This window comes from Porites lutea, chromosome 2 (assembly GCF_958299795.1).
Source record: "Porites lutea chromosome 2, jaPorLute2.1, whole genome shotgun sequence".
NCBI classification, from domain to species: domain Eukaryota; kingdom Metazoa; phylum Cnidaria; class Anthozoa; order Scleractinia; family Poritidae; genus Porites; species Porites lutea.
Window position 1 is genome coordinate 14,123,502 of NC_133202.1, and position 15,228 is coordinate 14,138,729.

At 38.7% G+C, this 15,228-nt stretch overlaps 1 protein-coding gene across 1 annotated transcript; it reads left to right on the forward strand.

The window, feature by feature from the left end:
- The first annotated feature begins 11,062 nt into the window (after positions 1-11,062).
- Positions 11,063-11,662, forward strand: LOC140926658 (contactin-associated protein-like 2). The gene has a single exon (XM_073376377.1). It carries the CDS (start codon positions 11,138-11,140, stop codon positions 11,660-11,662), a length of 525 nt encoding a protein of 174 aa, XP_073232478.1. The 5' UTR covers positions 11,063-11,137.
- Positions 11,663-15,228: the final 3,566 nt, after the last annotated feature.

Sequence of the window (15,228 nt, forward strand, 5' to 3'; positions counted from 1 at the left end):
CTAAAAAGGGGCGACCACCAAACGTGAAAACCATTTTAATCTCGCAAATTACACACTCCTTGATTCAAAAAGTTTAAACACACTAGATAATTAACCATTTAACAAATAGATTCCATGTTGCCGTGCGTCCGTTCAGTAATAGATCACAGATGACGTCAAAATGTCGTAAAAACAAAGAAGTGGCACACGAGCGGCAGGCGAGTGTGTCACTGGTGTTTTTACCACATTTTGACGTCCTCTGTGATCTATTACTGAACATACCCACGGCAACATGGAATCTATTAGTTTTATACGATGATCAGAAAAGAAAAAGACCGATACACATACCTGCCTCGAACCGCTTGACCTTTTCAGGGGCACCCAACGGCAATTTTCGGGAAAATATCTGTTCGGAAGACGATTTGAGATCTAGAATTTTCGGAGCATTTGTTGTAAAATTTCTTGCTTGCCTGCCTCTCCTTGGATTTTCGAACATCTACAAAATCGTATAATTACCCATTTTTAACGGATTTTGACCCTAAAAAAGGCCACCTAGAATTTTCGGGAGCCTTTTCCTGGCTGAAATTTTCGAGAAGGTAAGTTTTTATTCCTATAATTTTCGGATCACTAGACTTTCAGCTAGGAAATCCGAACAGATGAAAAGTTTTTAGGGAATAAAAATATGCCTATATCTACCGTTTGAATACTAAAATACGTTCAACAATGCTATGTTAACTGGTTTTGAACTATATCCTCGTTGGGTGCCCCTGCCTTTTGAGGATTTGTGCTAGTTTAGGCATTTTTAAGTCCCAAACCCAACTTTTCATCTTAGCTTCTTCTTTATCTTACTTGTGTACAGTTTCTTCAAAAAGTTTTTCACCGTCTTTTCTTGCTCAAAGAAGAATAATAGCGAAAACATTTTGCAGAACAGCGAGTCTCTCGTAGCGAAGACACACGATGGCAACTGTTGTGAAGATTTCTTGTAGTTTAGGCATTGTCAAGTAGTCAATAGCTTTTTTGGTCTCCGTTTCTCCATTTTTCTTCTTTGTAAATAGCTCCTGCTAAACTTTTTCCGAAGCTTTCACTTGCCTCAATCCGAAATAATCTCACAAACATTTTCAAAACCGCGTGCCACGTTGAACAAAACAAAGAAAACAAGTTTCCCGTGACGTCATCCATGTATCTGTACTCTAATAGATCATGGGCAACGACCAATCACAGCATGCGTAGCATTCACATTATTGTATAAAAGAAATTAGACGTCCAGATGTTTCAAAAGTGGTGCTATCCCGGATGCATTTTGGACTTTTTAAATTTAAGCCTGACAGGGATCTGTTATTTTTCAACGGGTCTTCATTATGGCAGGTCGTTGTTTCCTTGGGTTGGTGCTATTGCTGGTTTGTGTTGTTTGGGGCGCTTGGCTGAGCCATATCACAACTGCTCAAGTAGGTAAGGCGAAAACTAACAACAAAGGTAGACATTACAAATATCGTCAGTGTTAGATCCTGAATTACATACATTTTTTCAATTAGACTATTCGGTCACCGACTCGCTGACCCTCAGAGCCCTAGCGAGTTATATGACAAGTGCATTTGGGTAACTGTATGTAAGCATTGTTATTTTTTACGCAATCGTGGCCTGCTTTCCCATTTTTGTAAGAATCGGACGTGATGCTCGGCAACTCGGGTAATTACCGCACATTGCATGACAAAAATGGCTTAAACCCAATTGAACTGCAGCTGTTTTCTCGGTTTTTGGAGTTTCCCATCTGAGTCTAATTCCTGGCTTCAGTTGCATACAGGGAAACTGAGGCGAAAACTAAATCTGGAGCCTCAAGCATTTATTGAAAAAAGTGAGTAGTGCTTTATTATCCGAGCGTTTTCCGCTCGTGGGTAAATATTGCATTAATATGCTTCTCTTCAATTAGATTTTATTTTGGTTTTTGGACTCATCTGCACGGTTTAGAGCAACAACCCTTAACATGATGAACGCATGAATTCTTTTATACAATCTTAGGACGCTAAAACTAACTTTAACTTCTTTTTTTGATTACTGGTTATCACTGTGTATGCTTAGATCTTTTTTATGCTTAAATACCACCCCTGTTTTCATACTCCCAATGATGCAAGTTTAATGTAGCTCCGTTAGGCAATGTCTAGTGTTAATTTTGTATATGTTAATTAGACATGTACTATACAAAACAGTCTAACTGCTTAAGGCCAGTCAAGCATCAGTTGTCGTCAAAAGCCGTTAATTAGCTAGTTAAATCATTTTTGCACACTCAGCAAACTGCCAACAGAACAGATCTCAAAATAGTTTTCTTGAACCAATAATCGAATAATATTCAAATTCTTGGAGATTCTTGCTGTTTATACTTAAGATGCGGTGTCAATCTTAAAGAAGCAACTGGCCTTACAGTAAGAAAAAAGTCGTCCTTGACCAGAGTGTCACAAAGTTATCCTTGAATCAACGGGTAAATAGCTAAACAAATTTTCTTATTTGTTCTTCTTCTCAATAATCATCTAAATGCTCAAAAAACAACCGCACCTCTTTTTTGCTTAGCACAATAAATAATGAACCATGAAACACTTCTTAGGAGAAGAACCTCTCGGCAGGTGTCTCGGCAGCACGCCAAATCGCCCAACGAAAAAGGCCATTATTAATCCTTTCCATCAAGAGCAATAATCATTTGCCTTTTATCCAACACTGAATGGAGTCTAGAGTCTTGCAAAAGTTTATCCAACACTGAGTTAAGTATAGAGTCTCGAGGAAACTTAAATGAGACAAAAGAAGCTTGTCGAGAGACTTGCAAATATCGATAAGCCTTTCTTAATTAAACACAGCAAATTCGAGGTTGTAAATTAACACAAAGGGAGGTATACATTAACACTGAATTAGTGTTATCATAACACTTGCCGAGTGTTTCTTAAAAGATACACCAATTCAGTGTATGAAAACACTAAAATGGTGTAATCAAGAAATGTGGCACACGTTGGCGGTGTAAAGTTACACACGTCTGTGTTTCAGAAATCTTGCAAGTACTTAACACAACTGGTGTGTTATTTTACACCAAATCGTGTATCAAAACACTAACACGGAGTTTAATCTGAAATTATCAATTGCCTATCCCAGGTCAGAAATGTTTAAACTAACCACCCTGCTCAGGTGAATCGAACGAATAGGTCTATTGCTTTTCAAAAAAATATGAGATGTGTGGCAGTGCTCCAGCAATGAAAGTAGTGACACTTCTTGGTGCTAAAAGTTATGTGAATCCTTTATTAAGGATGATGTAATTTCCTCTTCTCCAAAAATTGACTGATCTAATAATGACAATTATCCTCACGTACTTTATTACGGCAGAGAACTCTCTCTCTCTCTCTCAAAAAAAACATACACACACAAAGACACACACCGTGACACGAGCATCTACTACCAGGGCCCCACGTGCTTTCCGTGACTAATTGAAAGCACGGCCTTAAAGCACGTGCTTTTAGTGTTTATACGCCGGAAAGGTGAAAACAAAGATAATTGTGCAAAATTAAAATATTCTTAAAAGACGGCATTTGTCTTATAAGCAAGTTAACCTTCGAAACATCACGAAAACATCGCATTTGCTTTACACCAGTCATCTGTATATTTGTATGCTGCGTGAGGCTCACGAAAGTGATCTTGTAAGTTTTATTGAAACGCGTCTATCAACGTCGGCAAGCGAAACAACTTCGGAATGTTTTGTGTGTGCGGATGCGACCAATCACAACTCAGTCCTAAAACGTTCTCACGGTTTTATTAATCCCTTTGATTGCATTGTGAACATTCCTTTTCAGGCGGTACTTATCAAGTAATGTTTTGTCCAATCAGAGAAAAGCGAAAAGGTTTCGTGTCTTGTTCAACGTTGCCTGCTGTTCATATATTCACGCACACCGAAGCAGTAGCTGTCCATTTCACCGTCTGTAGATTCTGCACGGAAGAGTTAAATTATTTAGTCTGTCTGTTTTAAGGGTAAAACCTGGCTTCACTTATTTTTATTTGCGAAGATGTTCAAGAGTGGATGAAGAAGGAGGGGGTATTCAGGCATTTGCCGATCATTTTTATGGTAAGATAATAGCCTGTCCTAACTAAATAATATGTTCTGCTTTAAAAAAAAAAAAAAACCCACATATATTGTGACACGAACCTACAATTCGTAAAACGGTGTTCTGATACATCTTTCTTATGATTCACCCATCTAACAAAAATTTCCAACTGAAAATGCACTTTTGGCGCGAAATAACGGAACACGTTGACGTTTTTACTTCGAATTATATTATTAAGGCCTGAAAGTTTAGCTTTAAAAACTTCGGATGGTGAAGCACTGTTGTGCATGAATGAGGAGACCCTGAAGACCTTCGTGCCCCCTGCTGGCGTTCTACCTAAGCTTCTTCACAAGGTACGAAAACTTGACTTGATAAAAGCTCAGAAGTTCGGATAATTCACGAAGTGTCTACCGAAGGGCGACCTGTACAAGAAGCCGTTAATGCTGAAACAGTTGGCGAGGCACCTAGAGCCCCAACAGTTGATAAAAAGAGGTGAGAACCTATTTACACTTCCAAAGGGCCAGTGACTGTCACAAACATCATTCCATTTTATATGAAAACGGCTAGGGGAGTGGAAGGGGAGGGATTTGCAAATTTTGTCCATGTGGTCCTATATTGTAAGCTTTTTTCCCTGCAATCCGGTCAATTATGGAAAATCTAAACTATAACAAAAGAGACAATATTATATAGGGAATTTACTAGCAATCAGAAGCTTGCAACATAGACAAGTTAATACTGACATATTTCTCAGGTAGGGTGGGTGGGGAATTAGGTTCAGTGGAAGAAAGAAGACTCAGTTACAATGCATTAGTCAACCTATACGGAGAGGTTAGGAGAGAATCCTGGGAACGAGGTTTAGGATTAGTAAGCAAATTCTAAACACATCATTACCTATTTCATGTTACACCTACACAATTTGCCAATCTGTGCTGTCCATATACAATGTAAAAGAACGTATAAACATTTGCAATCATTCACAAGGGATACCTGTAATGAAAAATATTATTTTCAGCCATCCTATTCATTTTACCAATAATACTTCAATACTGTCTTTTTCGATAAATGTGCCTGAGACCTAAAACTGTAAAGTTCTGTTCAGTGATACAATAATCGAGGCTGCAAAACGTATTATTAAAATATGTCTGTAAGGTTCTCAATTATATATATTCCCAAACAAGTTACCTTTATCTTTCAATTCATCATGTTGTGGGTTTCCATAGCTATGTAAAGTTGGATTTTTCGCTTTTAACTAGCTCCAAAGTTGAGAGGCCAGCCCGCTCATTACTTGGAACATGATGAATTGATAGCTGGTAATAATTATAGTTATCTAAAATTATCAGAAAAACTTAAGAAGGATAGAAAAACAAAAAAGAAAGAAAGGACGCGAGAAAGACTAAGAAAAAAGAAATACACTCACAGTAATGCTTCCACCCCCTTTAAACAAATTTTTATTATTTGCGGCATCTTTTTTTAGTTGGAAAAGATCTGATGAGGCAAAAAGGTATCAGAGACTAGCTCCAAATAAACGAAAAAGGCTTGAAATAAAACAAAGAAAGAAAAACGCTCATGGACAGCTAGTTCAAGAAAAAAAAAAGAAAAGACAAAAGAGAGAAGTTTCACTCCAACTGTGGCGTCAAACAGAACGTGAAAAAGAAAGATTACTTCATTTGCAGATGAAAAATAAAGCAAAGTCAATCAATTCTTCAGATAGTGCTGTGGCAGTAACAAACTCATTCCTAGAGATTCCACGGGAACAGAAAGTGCATGTGAATATGGACAGTGATTCCAAAAACTTAATAACCTTTTGGGAAGGAAAGTTTGGAAAAGTTACACTGGACTTGCCTTTTATCGAGAAATGCCTGTTGCAGTGAAACAATTCAATGAAGGAGTCTTGCAAGTAGAAGTTGAGCATAAGGCAAACATCATTTCCTCATTAAATCAGGCCAAACCTTTCATGCTTGTACTACAATCCTAATTCGTTTTTCGGCAGGAACCATTCAACCCATTTCTATGATTTTTTTGACAGTTTTTGTAAAAATTCGGTTTTAAACACAAGCCGATATCTCAAACAGTGTTAAACCTACACAAAAATAAACAACATATTCTGAAATTTGAACTATTCTTTATAAAGGACGCCAAAAATCATAGAATTCAGTTAATTCGTTCCTTCCGAAAAACACGACTCAAAAACATACCCAACGTGCATATAAACAGGTTCGGGCCATCTGAAGAATTGGATGAACATACAAAACTTTCCATTTCAATATTTATTGACTTTTATCATGCTGCAGTTGAGAAAACACATTTATTGAAAGTGTTCTTTTGGCTTGTTTTTCCTCTTTATAGAATGGTGATGATGCAAAGAAAGTTGCCCAGAATAGCAAGGAGGGAATGACGCCCTTCATCATCTTTGAGGGGTAAACGCAAGCCCCAGATGATATATACCTGAGTGGGGAAAGGAATCTCCTTCTAAAGGTTAATGGAGGACATACCTGCGCCTTGCTCACTCTTCTTCTAATATATGTTGTGTGTAATATAAAATATCCGAAAGAATGCAGAAACTCATATTCATTTGTCCCAGAGAGAAGTTTTGAATGGACAATGTTAAACTATATACCGACTAAGGTATTACAGCTCATGAATGAACTAAATCACTTCTAAGCTCGTAATTAAAGCAAACTAATCTGCACGACTTGTTGTGTATAATCTGCCTTTCACATCAATAGCTAAGCCGAAATACGACAACGACGGTGATAAAAACGTCTCTTAAAAAGTAGATCCACGTTGTTTCAAGTTTCATCTCTCCGGCTTCTACAGTTCTGTAAAGGACTATATTAGTATTTGAATTTTTTAAAAAAGGTTGCATGAGAAAATCGTTCTCTCATGCAGTGTGCTCTCATCCTCCCCAAAACTGGTGAAATTAGGTAGTTAAATGTCCGAGTCGTGCAACAACGGCAAGAAAATAAGCAAAAATGTGTGATGCACGAGCAAAGATGTTGTTTTGCTAATATAAATCTTTTGCTTTTTTAGTAACATTTTCGTCGCGGTCATCGTCGTATTAAGCTCCCTAAAAAGTCTTAGAAAAGAAAGACCTACGGTGTACAGCTCTCTTAGTTTTTAACACTTGTTTTAATTCATGCTGTTCTACTGAATTCTGAAGAGAACAAAGTTTTTATTACTATCAGGGTAAAGCAATTAAATGGGAGTAAATATACAGGTTGTTGTCGTAGCTGTTACTTTGTCTACTTTTAAGACTTCTCCATGAGTTAGAAATAGTGTTGGCTCAGCACTCAAACGGTGTGTTATAACACAATTGGAAGTGTTGATCTACACTAATACAGTGTAAAATTCCTAGTAGTGTAAATTTACCTGACTTTGGTGTGCACACAGCTGCAATGGGTTTTACACATAATCAGTGTCATCATTACCCTTTTTTAGTGTAACAAAAACACTAGAACAGTGTAAAGGAGACATATTTTTGGTGTATTTTAACACCAAAATTGGTTTACGTTAACCCAATTTTGGTGTTACTAAACACCAATATAGAGAAAATATACACCAAGTCAGTGTTGCTGTAACACTGCAAAGGTGTTGTTAAACGCATTCAGGATCGTATTTAGGTCATATTTACACCATTTTGGTGTAAATATACACGACAGTAGTGTTAACTGAACACCTGTTTGGTGTTCACACAGCTGCAAAAATTTACACTTATTTGGTGTTACCATAACACCTCGATTTTTCTTGAACCAATAATCGAATAACATAGAGAGAACTTCGTTTCCGCCAAAATTCTTGGAGATTCTTGGTTGTTTATACTTAAGATGCGGTGTCAATCTTAAAGAAGCAACTGGCCTTACAGTAAGAAAATAGTCGCCTTGACCAGAGTGTCACAAAGTTATCCTTGAATTAACGGGTAAATAGCTCAAAAAATTTTCTTATTTGTTCTTCTTCTCAATAATCATCTAAAAGCTCAAAAAACAACCACCTCTTTTTTGCTTAGCACAATAAATAATGAACCATGAAACACTTCTTAGGAGAAGAACCTCTCGGCAGGTGTCTCGGCAGCACGCCAAATTGCCCAACGAAAAAGGCCATTATTAATCCTTTCCATCAAGAGCAATAATCATTTGCCTTTTATCCAACAGTGAATGGAGTCTAGAGTCTTGCAAAAGTTTATCCAACACTGAGTTAAGTATAGAGTCTCGAGGAAACTTAAATGAGACAAAAGAAGCTTGTCGACAGACTTGCAAATATCGATAAGCCTTTCTTATATCATGGGAAGACATAATATACTACACCCTCTAGAGAGCGAAAATGCCTGTCTGTAGAAAGAGAGACCTTTGCTTTACCACTTTCAGCGATCAAAGGACACTCCTTCGAGAACTCGGTGTGGCGCGAAGAACCCCCTTGTGAATCCACCTAACAAAGTGCACAAATGTGCTGCAGCAAGAACCCATGGCTGTAATTATTTACGCTCACCACGTAGAGTGCATGATCTTCGGCTTCCCAACTTAACAGACACCATGCTGATAATAAACGAATTTCAATAAGAGCGTCACGGACCGAAAATAAAGCAAGCAAAAGTGAGGTTTTCCGAAGTGTTCTGTGTTCGGTATACATGCGATTAGGAAGTCACTGTTTCCAACTAGCAGACGTAAATTAGGAGCCGGATAAAGGGACAATCACATGACTTTGCGAGGGCCCTCGTAGCATCATTTGCGCCCACGCGGAGCGGGGGTGCAAATAATTATCATTATTATCAATACACAAGGCCAAATCGTATAAAGTTTGTTTCGTAAGGAAAGACTGTTAACATGAAATTATGTTGCGGGCTGTAAATTCCACACTTTGCCGTTTGGCCCGCGAAAAGGAGCGTATTAAATAGGGCAGTTTGTTATTTGGCCGCGTATAGTGATAATAATAGGACAATCACATGACTTTTGGAGGGTATATAGATTATATATATAAGTTAGGCTACTTTATGACTCAGAGAGTACAATCTTTCTATTGATATTGCAAATCAACACATTTAGTATATACTAAAACATTAGATAGTGTTTTTCGGGCGCTCTGATTGGCTACTCAATCAGTGAATAGCCTGCACTATTCACTGATTCACCTCCAGTTCCTCCGAGCGAGCGACGCTTCGCGGCCTCGGTAAATATCCAATAATAGCCACCTCCACTTCGGTAAATAATTGTTATTTATTCTACTCTATGGATAAGGGTCTCTTTTTAGGTAATTCGCTGGATTTGCACTGCGCATCTCTTACTGCGCTTAACAAGATATCCTTTAACGGCTGTGCTCTAAACTATTGACCTTCCCATTATTATTTCCTAGATGGCTGTCGACGTCTCAGGTTCCTTCCACCAAAGACTGGTTTTTATTTGAGGGATCACGTGTTTTTGAATCTCACAATTTCGGTGAACATGCCGTGTCATCACAGATGTGTTACAGAGAGTAGATGCGTGTCAGTAAACATTGGTCCGCCCGTGAACGACAAAGTTGTGTGTGAGCTTAGTGATTCGGATCACATACAGCACCTGCAAGATCTAAAACCAAGACAAGGCTGGACCTACAGAGGTATCACAGAGGTAGGAATCACAAGTGGATGATAATGATTATTATAATGATGATGATGATGATAATGATTATGATGATGATGATTATGTTCATGATGATGATGATGATGATGAGAAGGAGGAGGAGGAGGAGGAGAAGGACGAGGAGAGGAATCAGGATGCCAACCTAAACGATACTGATAATGATGACGATGTTCAAATCTTGTTTTCAAGCTGTAACAAATCTAAATTCCTGAATTTGACGGTTTGACGAATTTAAATTTTCTCTAGAACCCCTGTGCCATTAAACCTTGCCTTAACAATGGAACGTGCTTAACAGGATATACCAGAAATTTATACCTCTGTATCTACACTTCTGGCTTTACAGGAGAAAACTGCGAGAAAGGTAAAATACGCTTTTAATAACTTGTTTCATAAAGGCGAATATTTAATTCTTGATTATTCATGAGTTTGGCTGGTTTTTACTATCACGTCATCAAAAATCAAAATCAAAACTGTTCAAACTGTTGGTGCCCATCCGATTGGGCAACAACATGGCGGCCAGAAACCAACAGAGACATTTGTCGCTGAGTTTTGCTACGAAAGCGTAAATTCATCTCTCAGGGAACTCATAAACGTTACAGTAATACTTTTTCTGATACAATGACTGTACAGAGAACAAATTCCCCCAACATAAATCACTTTTCAGACAGCTCTCTCGGCCGCCATGCCGCGCCAGGCAAAAGCTTAGAAATTCAAGCCTACTGTATCACAAAACGAAGTGCATTTTTGAAGTGAAAATTTCAGTAAATATTATATATTAGGTGCTCTAATACTTTAGGAAAGCAAAAACTCAGAAGGATCGATATATAATTCTTTAGTTTTGAATTTTGATGACGTCATGTGAAAGCCTATTGACGAGGCGAAAATAGAAACTCCGAATATTAAAAGATCATGGTAGACATAAAGCATGTTTTAAAATTTGAGCTCAGTCGGTAAATCAATGTTTGCGAACCGTTTTAACTGATAAATTGTAAACTATATTTCGTGCGACTTTCCGAATAGCTTCTCCGTTCAGTTAGCTTCGTTACATGAGGCCTTAAGTTCACGGCTTCGGCCAGACCAGTTTTTAATCTTTTAAAAAAAACGCACAGGCAACATCTAGCCTGCGAATGCAGCCTCCTCTTATTTCTTTACCATCAGCGAAGAGCGATGAGAGGCGGCTGACGAAAGAATTGGGGAACGTTGACGTCTATCTTCCCGCCTCGGTGTTCAGGTCGGGAGGCGGACTATATCCGGTCCGGCGCAGGCTAATGCGGTGTCAGGTTTTCCTGTCATACTTACATTGGCAAAGCTGTTTTATTAGCTTGCTTACTTTTTTCTACAGACTTGAGACTGAAAAAACAATTTATAACTGCTAGTTTTACTTTCATCACAGTTCCTAGGTCATGCAGTGACTTGAAGAAAATTCATCCCATTGCAAAAAGTGGACATTATGTCATTGATCCAGATGAAGAGGGAATGTTAGCTCCTTTTACTGTTTATTGCAACATGACTGACATGAATGGCGTTGGCGTGACAGTTATCAGTCACGACAGTGAGAACAAAACACGAGTGAAAGGATATGAGAACCCAGGCAGTTACTCACGTGACATTCATTACACTGGAGCGAGTCTCTCTCAGCTGGCCAGTCTCACCGCAGTCTCCCTGCGCTGTGAACAGTTTATCATGAACGAGTGTTTACACTCAAAGATGCATAGGGACCAAGTATGGGATTGGTGGGTGTCACGTGATTCTTCTAAGATGATGTACTGGGGTGGAGCATCTGTCAATTACAAGTGCGCATGCGGGATGACCCACTCATGTGCAGACCCCAATTATGGCTGTAACTGTGATGCTAATGACCAAGTATGGCGAAACGACAGCGGTCTTCTGACTGACAAGACAAAGCTTCCAGTAAAACAGCTAAGGTTTGGTGAAACTGGAGATAGTAACGAAGATGGTTACCACACTCTGGGGAAATTGAAATGCTATGGCTTAGCATAGACGTTACTTCCTTACAGTGATGCCAGATAAAGCGTTCTCCCTTAAATTACATTAATGAAACTGATTCTTTGAAAGTTCTTTGTCAGTAATCATAGATTTCAAATCAAATAGTACAGGAGACGGGTTATGAAAGTTCGAAAACATCAAAGATAAATAAATACTGTGCTGCAGTTTTTGATGAAAGCCCCCGATAGTGCACAATCATTTATTTTCTGCAAATCGTGACGGAATAAACTGATCCGGGATGGTTTATTTACCAACCAGAAGTTTCGGATTTGATTGTGATCCTCGGCTGCCTGACCTAAAACGTCTTGTACTTGAGCTTTTCCACTTTTTATTCTAGTTTTCATGGGGAACTGATATTATTGCCCCCGCCCCGGTCGGGCTTGATAGCGTATTTACGTTAAGCTTGGTTTTATCTCTGCATTTCTGCATGCATAATAAGCAGCGAATTTACACTATAGATACCCTTGGTACAGGAGAGGTTTTTCCCTGGCGTGCAGCAGATTACTAATCGGAGTCATCTTCCCGTCCCATGAATCGAAAGGTCCAAAGGGGGCGAAAAGAAGTGGGACCCTGGGAACGAGGTCACTGGGATAATCCTCGAACCCAGTCTCTCCTACTGCTACCATATTGTAAAACGAGAAGACCTTGGGGAAGAGTCTGTAGCTTAGTTAGACCTCAGCCCCATTTTAAGTTTAGTTTCCAGTAGCACTGATGACACATGGTTTTACTTTCTGTACAGAGGCTTTTAGTAGGTTGTGAGATCCTTTCTACCTTGCATCATTCGTAGGTAGCTGCAACCTCGTCCCCACCTCCAAAGCCAGGGAAAAGCGCCCTGTGGACGAGGTTGAGGTAGCTACAACCAGTTGCAAAATTAAAAATATTTGAGACTCTATCACTTATTTGGGTTTAAGTGGCCTTTGCATGATCTTGCGCTTAAGATACCCCTTCCCCCCCTCCCCTCTTAGCAAAGTTGCTGGCAATACACTACCATGTCTAATGCTTGGAGGAACAACTTTGAACGGAGGGGAGGAAGAGGGTAAGTGTTATAACTCACACACGTGTCATTAGCAGCGACTTAATATATATATGATATAAATAAATAAATAAACTGCCAAACAGACTTGGCCAAACACTCTTTTTTCAGATTTGAACGTATCATGACAGGCAACACGGAGAGTCAAAGTCCATAGTTTCAAGTGTTTTTATCATTATACTCATGCGTGTGGAAAGCACAGCAATATTTCAGGTTATGATTCACTAAATCAGTTAAGTGAAAACAACAGATACCACGGTTGTAAAAAACAAGGTTTCATCCAGCGTTAACTGTTTATTTTTTTCTGCTTTATCAACCCGCACTTTGTCGGGTTATTTAGTTGAAGTTTTCTCCGGACCGAGTTTGCTTTCCCTTTTCGGCGCTGACTCTCTTTCCAGGTCTGTTCACTATGCCCTTAATGAGAATGACAGACCTTCTGAGCAGACTAAAATTTTTAAATTAACATCAGTCCATGTTCCCGTCTATAATTAGTGAGCTCACTAGAACTTTAAAAAAATAACAGTGTAACATAGCTATTTATCTATTTAGTTCTCGTACCATAGTTTAATGAGTATTTACCACTTACTTAACGCTACGCATTCTTATTAAAAAATAACTAAAGTATTTCTGGCTATTTTTCCCGCAGCTGCATGTAGTTTACGCTTAATGAACTAATGTGTGGTCATTGAACTACTGGTGTGGTTGTTGATCCGTTGTGTAACAAAAAGGAAAACTAAGTGAAAAAGACCGGATTTTCGTCGAAGTGTGTCGACATTTTTGTAACTGGTTATAGATGAGATAAGAGCCTGGATTCAGCTGCATACAATTAGAGACCTTTAGATGCTAAGACAAAGATGACTAAGAGAACGAGATTTTATCAATATCATGTAATGTGCCCGGCCGAACCAGAGCCACTTTGTCGAGAGAAAACGTGAAAGCCGCCGTTATTCTACTACGAGTTTTAGCGAGAATGTCGTAGCGGGTGGTTACAAGTTATCAAAAGTTGGAAGTTTTATCAATTTGCGATCGGGAGAGGGGCTTAACCTCTTTCAATAAACATGAGCGTGCTAACTCCTGATGAAAAAAAGTACAATGAAGCTTTCCTGCTGGGGTGTCCATTTTTTAGAAGAGGCGAGCGTCATCGTAGTTGACCTCGTCCTCGAATCTTAAGGTCTTTATAACAAGTGTGAGCTCTTTCTAATAAACGTCTAATCAAACAATTCAACTAAATACCCTTGACTCTGCGTCTCATTATTAAAACTGCAGACCTTCTCTGCCTTGAGGCAGAGAATTGAAAACTTTACCAGCATCTTGAAAACATAAGCTCGCGGGTTAGCATGGTTCAATTAAAAACTGAGTAGTGCACACCTTTCATTGCGTATGGATAGAATCGTGGCGGGAAATTCATCGGTTGTCTCACAGAACTGGTCGAAACTGGAGTTTTCACAGGAAGAAGAAGATGATGTTTACCATGCAGGTTAGAAGAAATTAAAAAAAAAAGATGAGGGTTAAGCATTTACGAATTATGCTGAGCAACAATTAATAAAGGTTTCCAGACAATTTTTTTCATTTAATTATTAATGCAAAATATACTGTTTAATTAAGAAAGGTAGGTTTTGAGACGACCTCATCTTTTACAGCCAAATATCGAAGACACCTCAATAGTCTTTCTGAATTATTATCGTTTTCGGTGTTTTTCTAATTGCCGACTTCGCTTGAACACCAGACCCATCCACAATTATCTTAAATTGGTCCTAAGTCAACAAAACAGCAGCAATTCTTCCTCATTCAGCTGCAGGCGAAATACCCTTCGTCACACCATGACGTCAATCAGTTATTAATATTTCTTCACTGGAAAAACATCAAACTTATACCAAAAAGGGGTTAGGATCCTATCCTCAGTGCTTATTCTCTACTGAGTGTACCCCATACCATTCTGTTAAATATGACCGAATGAGTTTGATGAACTGTGTCTATCTTTCTAAATTATTATCGTTTTCGGTGTTTTTCTAATTGCCGACTTTGCTTGAACACCAGACCCATCCACTATTGTCTTAAATTGGTCCTAAAGTCAACAAAACAGCAGCAGTTCTTCCTCATTCAGCTTCAGGCGAAATACCCTTCGCCACAACATGACATCAATCAGTTATTAATATTTCTTCACTGGAAAAACATCAAACTTATACCAAAAGGGGTTAGGATCCTATCCTCAGTGCTTATTCTCCACTGAGTGGACCCCATACCATTCTGTTAAATATGACCGAACGAGTTTGATGAACAGTATCTACCAAGCCCTGCAAAATCTAATTAAGGGAGCGCTCCCCAGTATGGTGGGCTACGTTTGTCTGTGTCGGCTATGACTAACTCTTCACTGATTGGTCCTTATAAGACAATAAAACAACCAATAACTCTCACCACAGCATGACGTCACTCAAAGATTAATATTCCTTCATTGTGAAAAGTAACATCAGATTAATACTAAAAGAGGATAGGAACCTATCCTGTTTATTCGGAATAAATTTAGGGT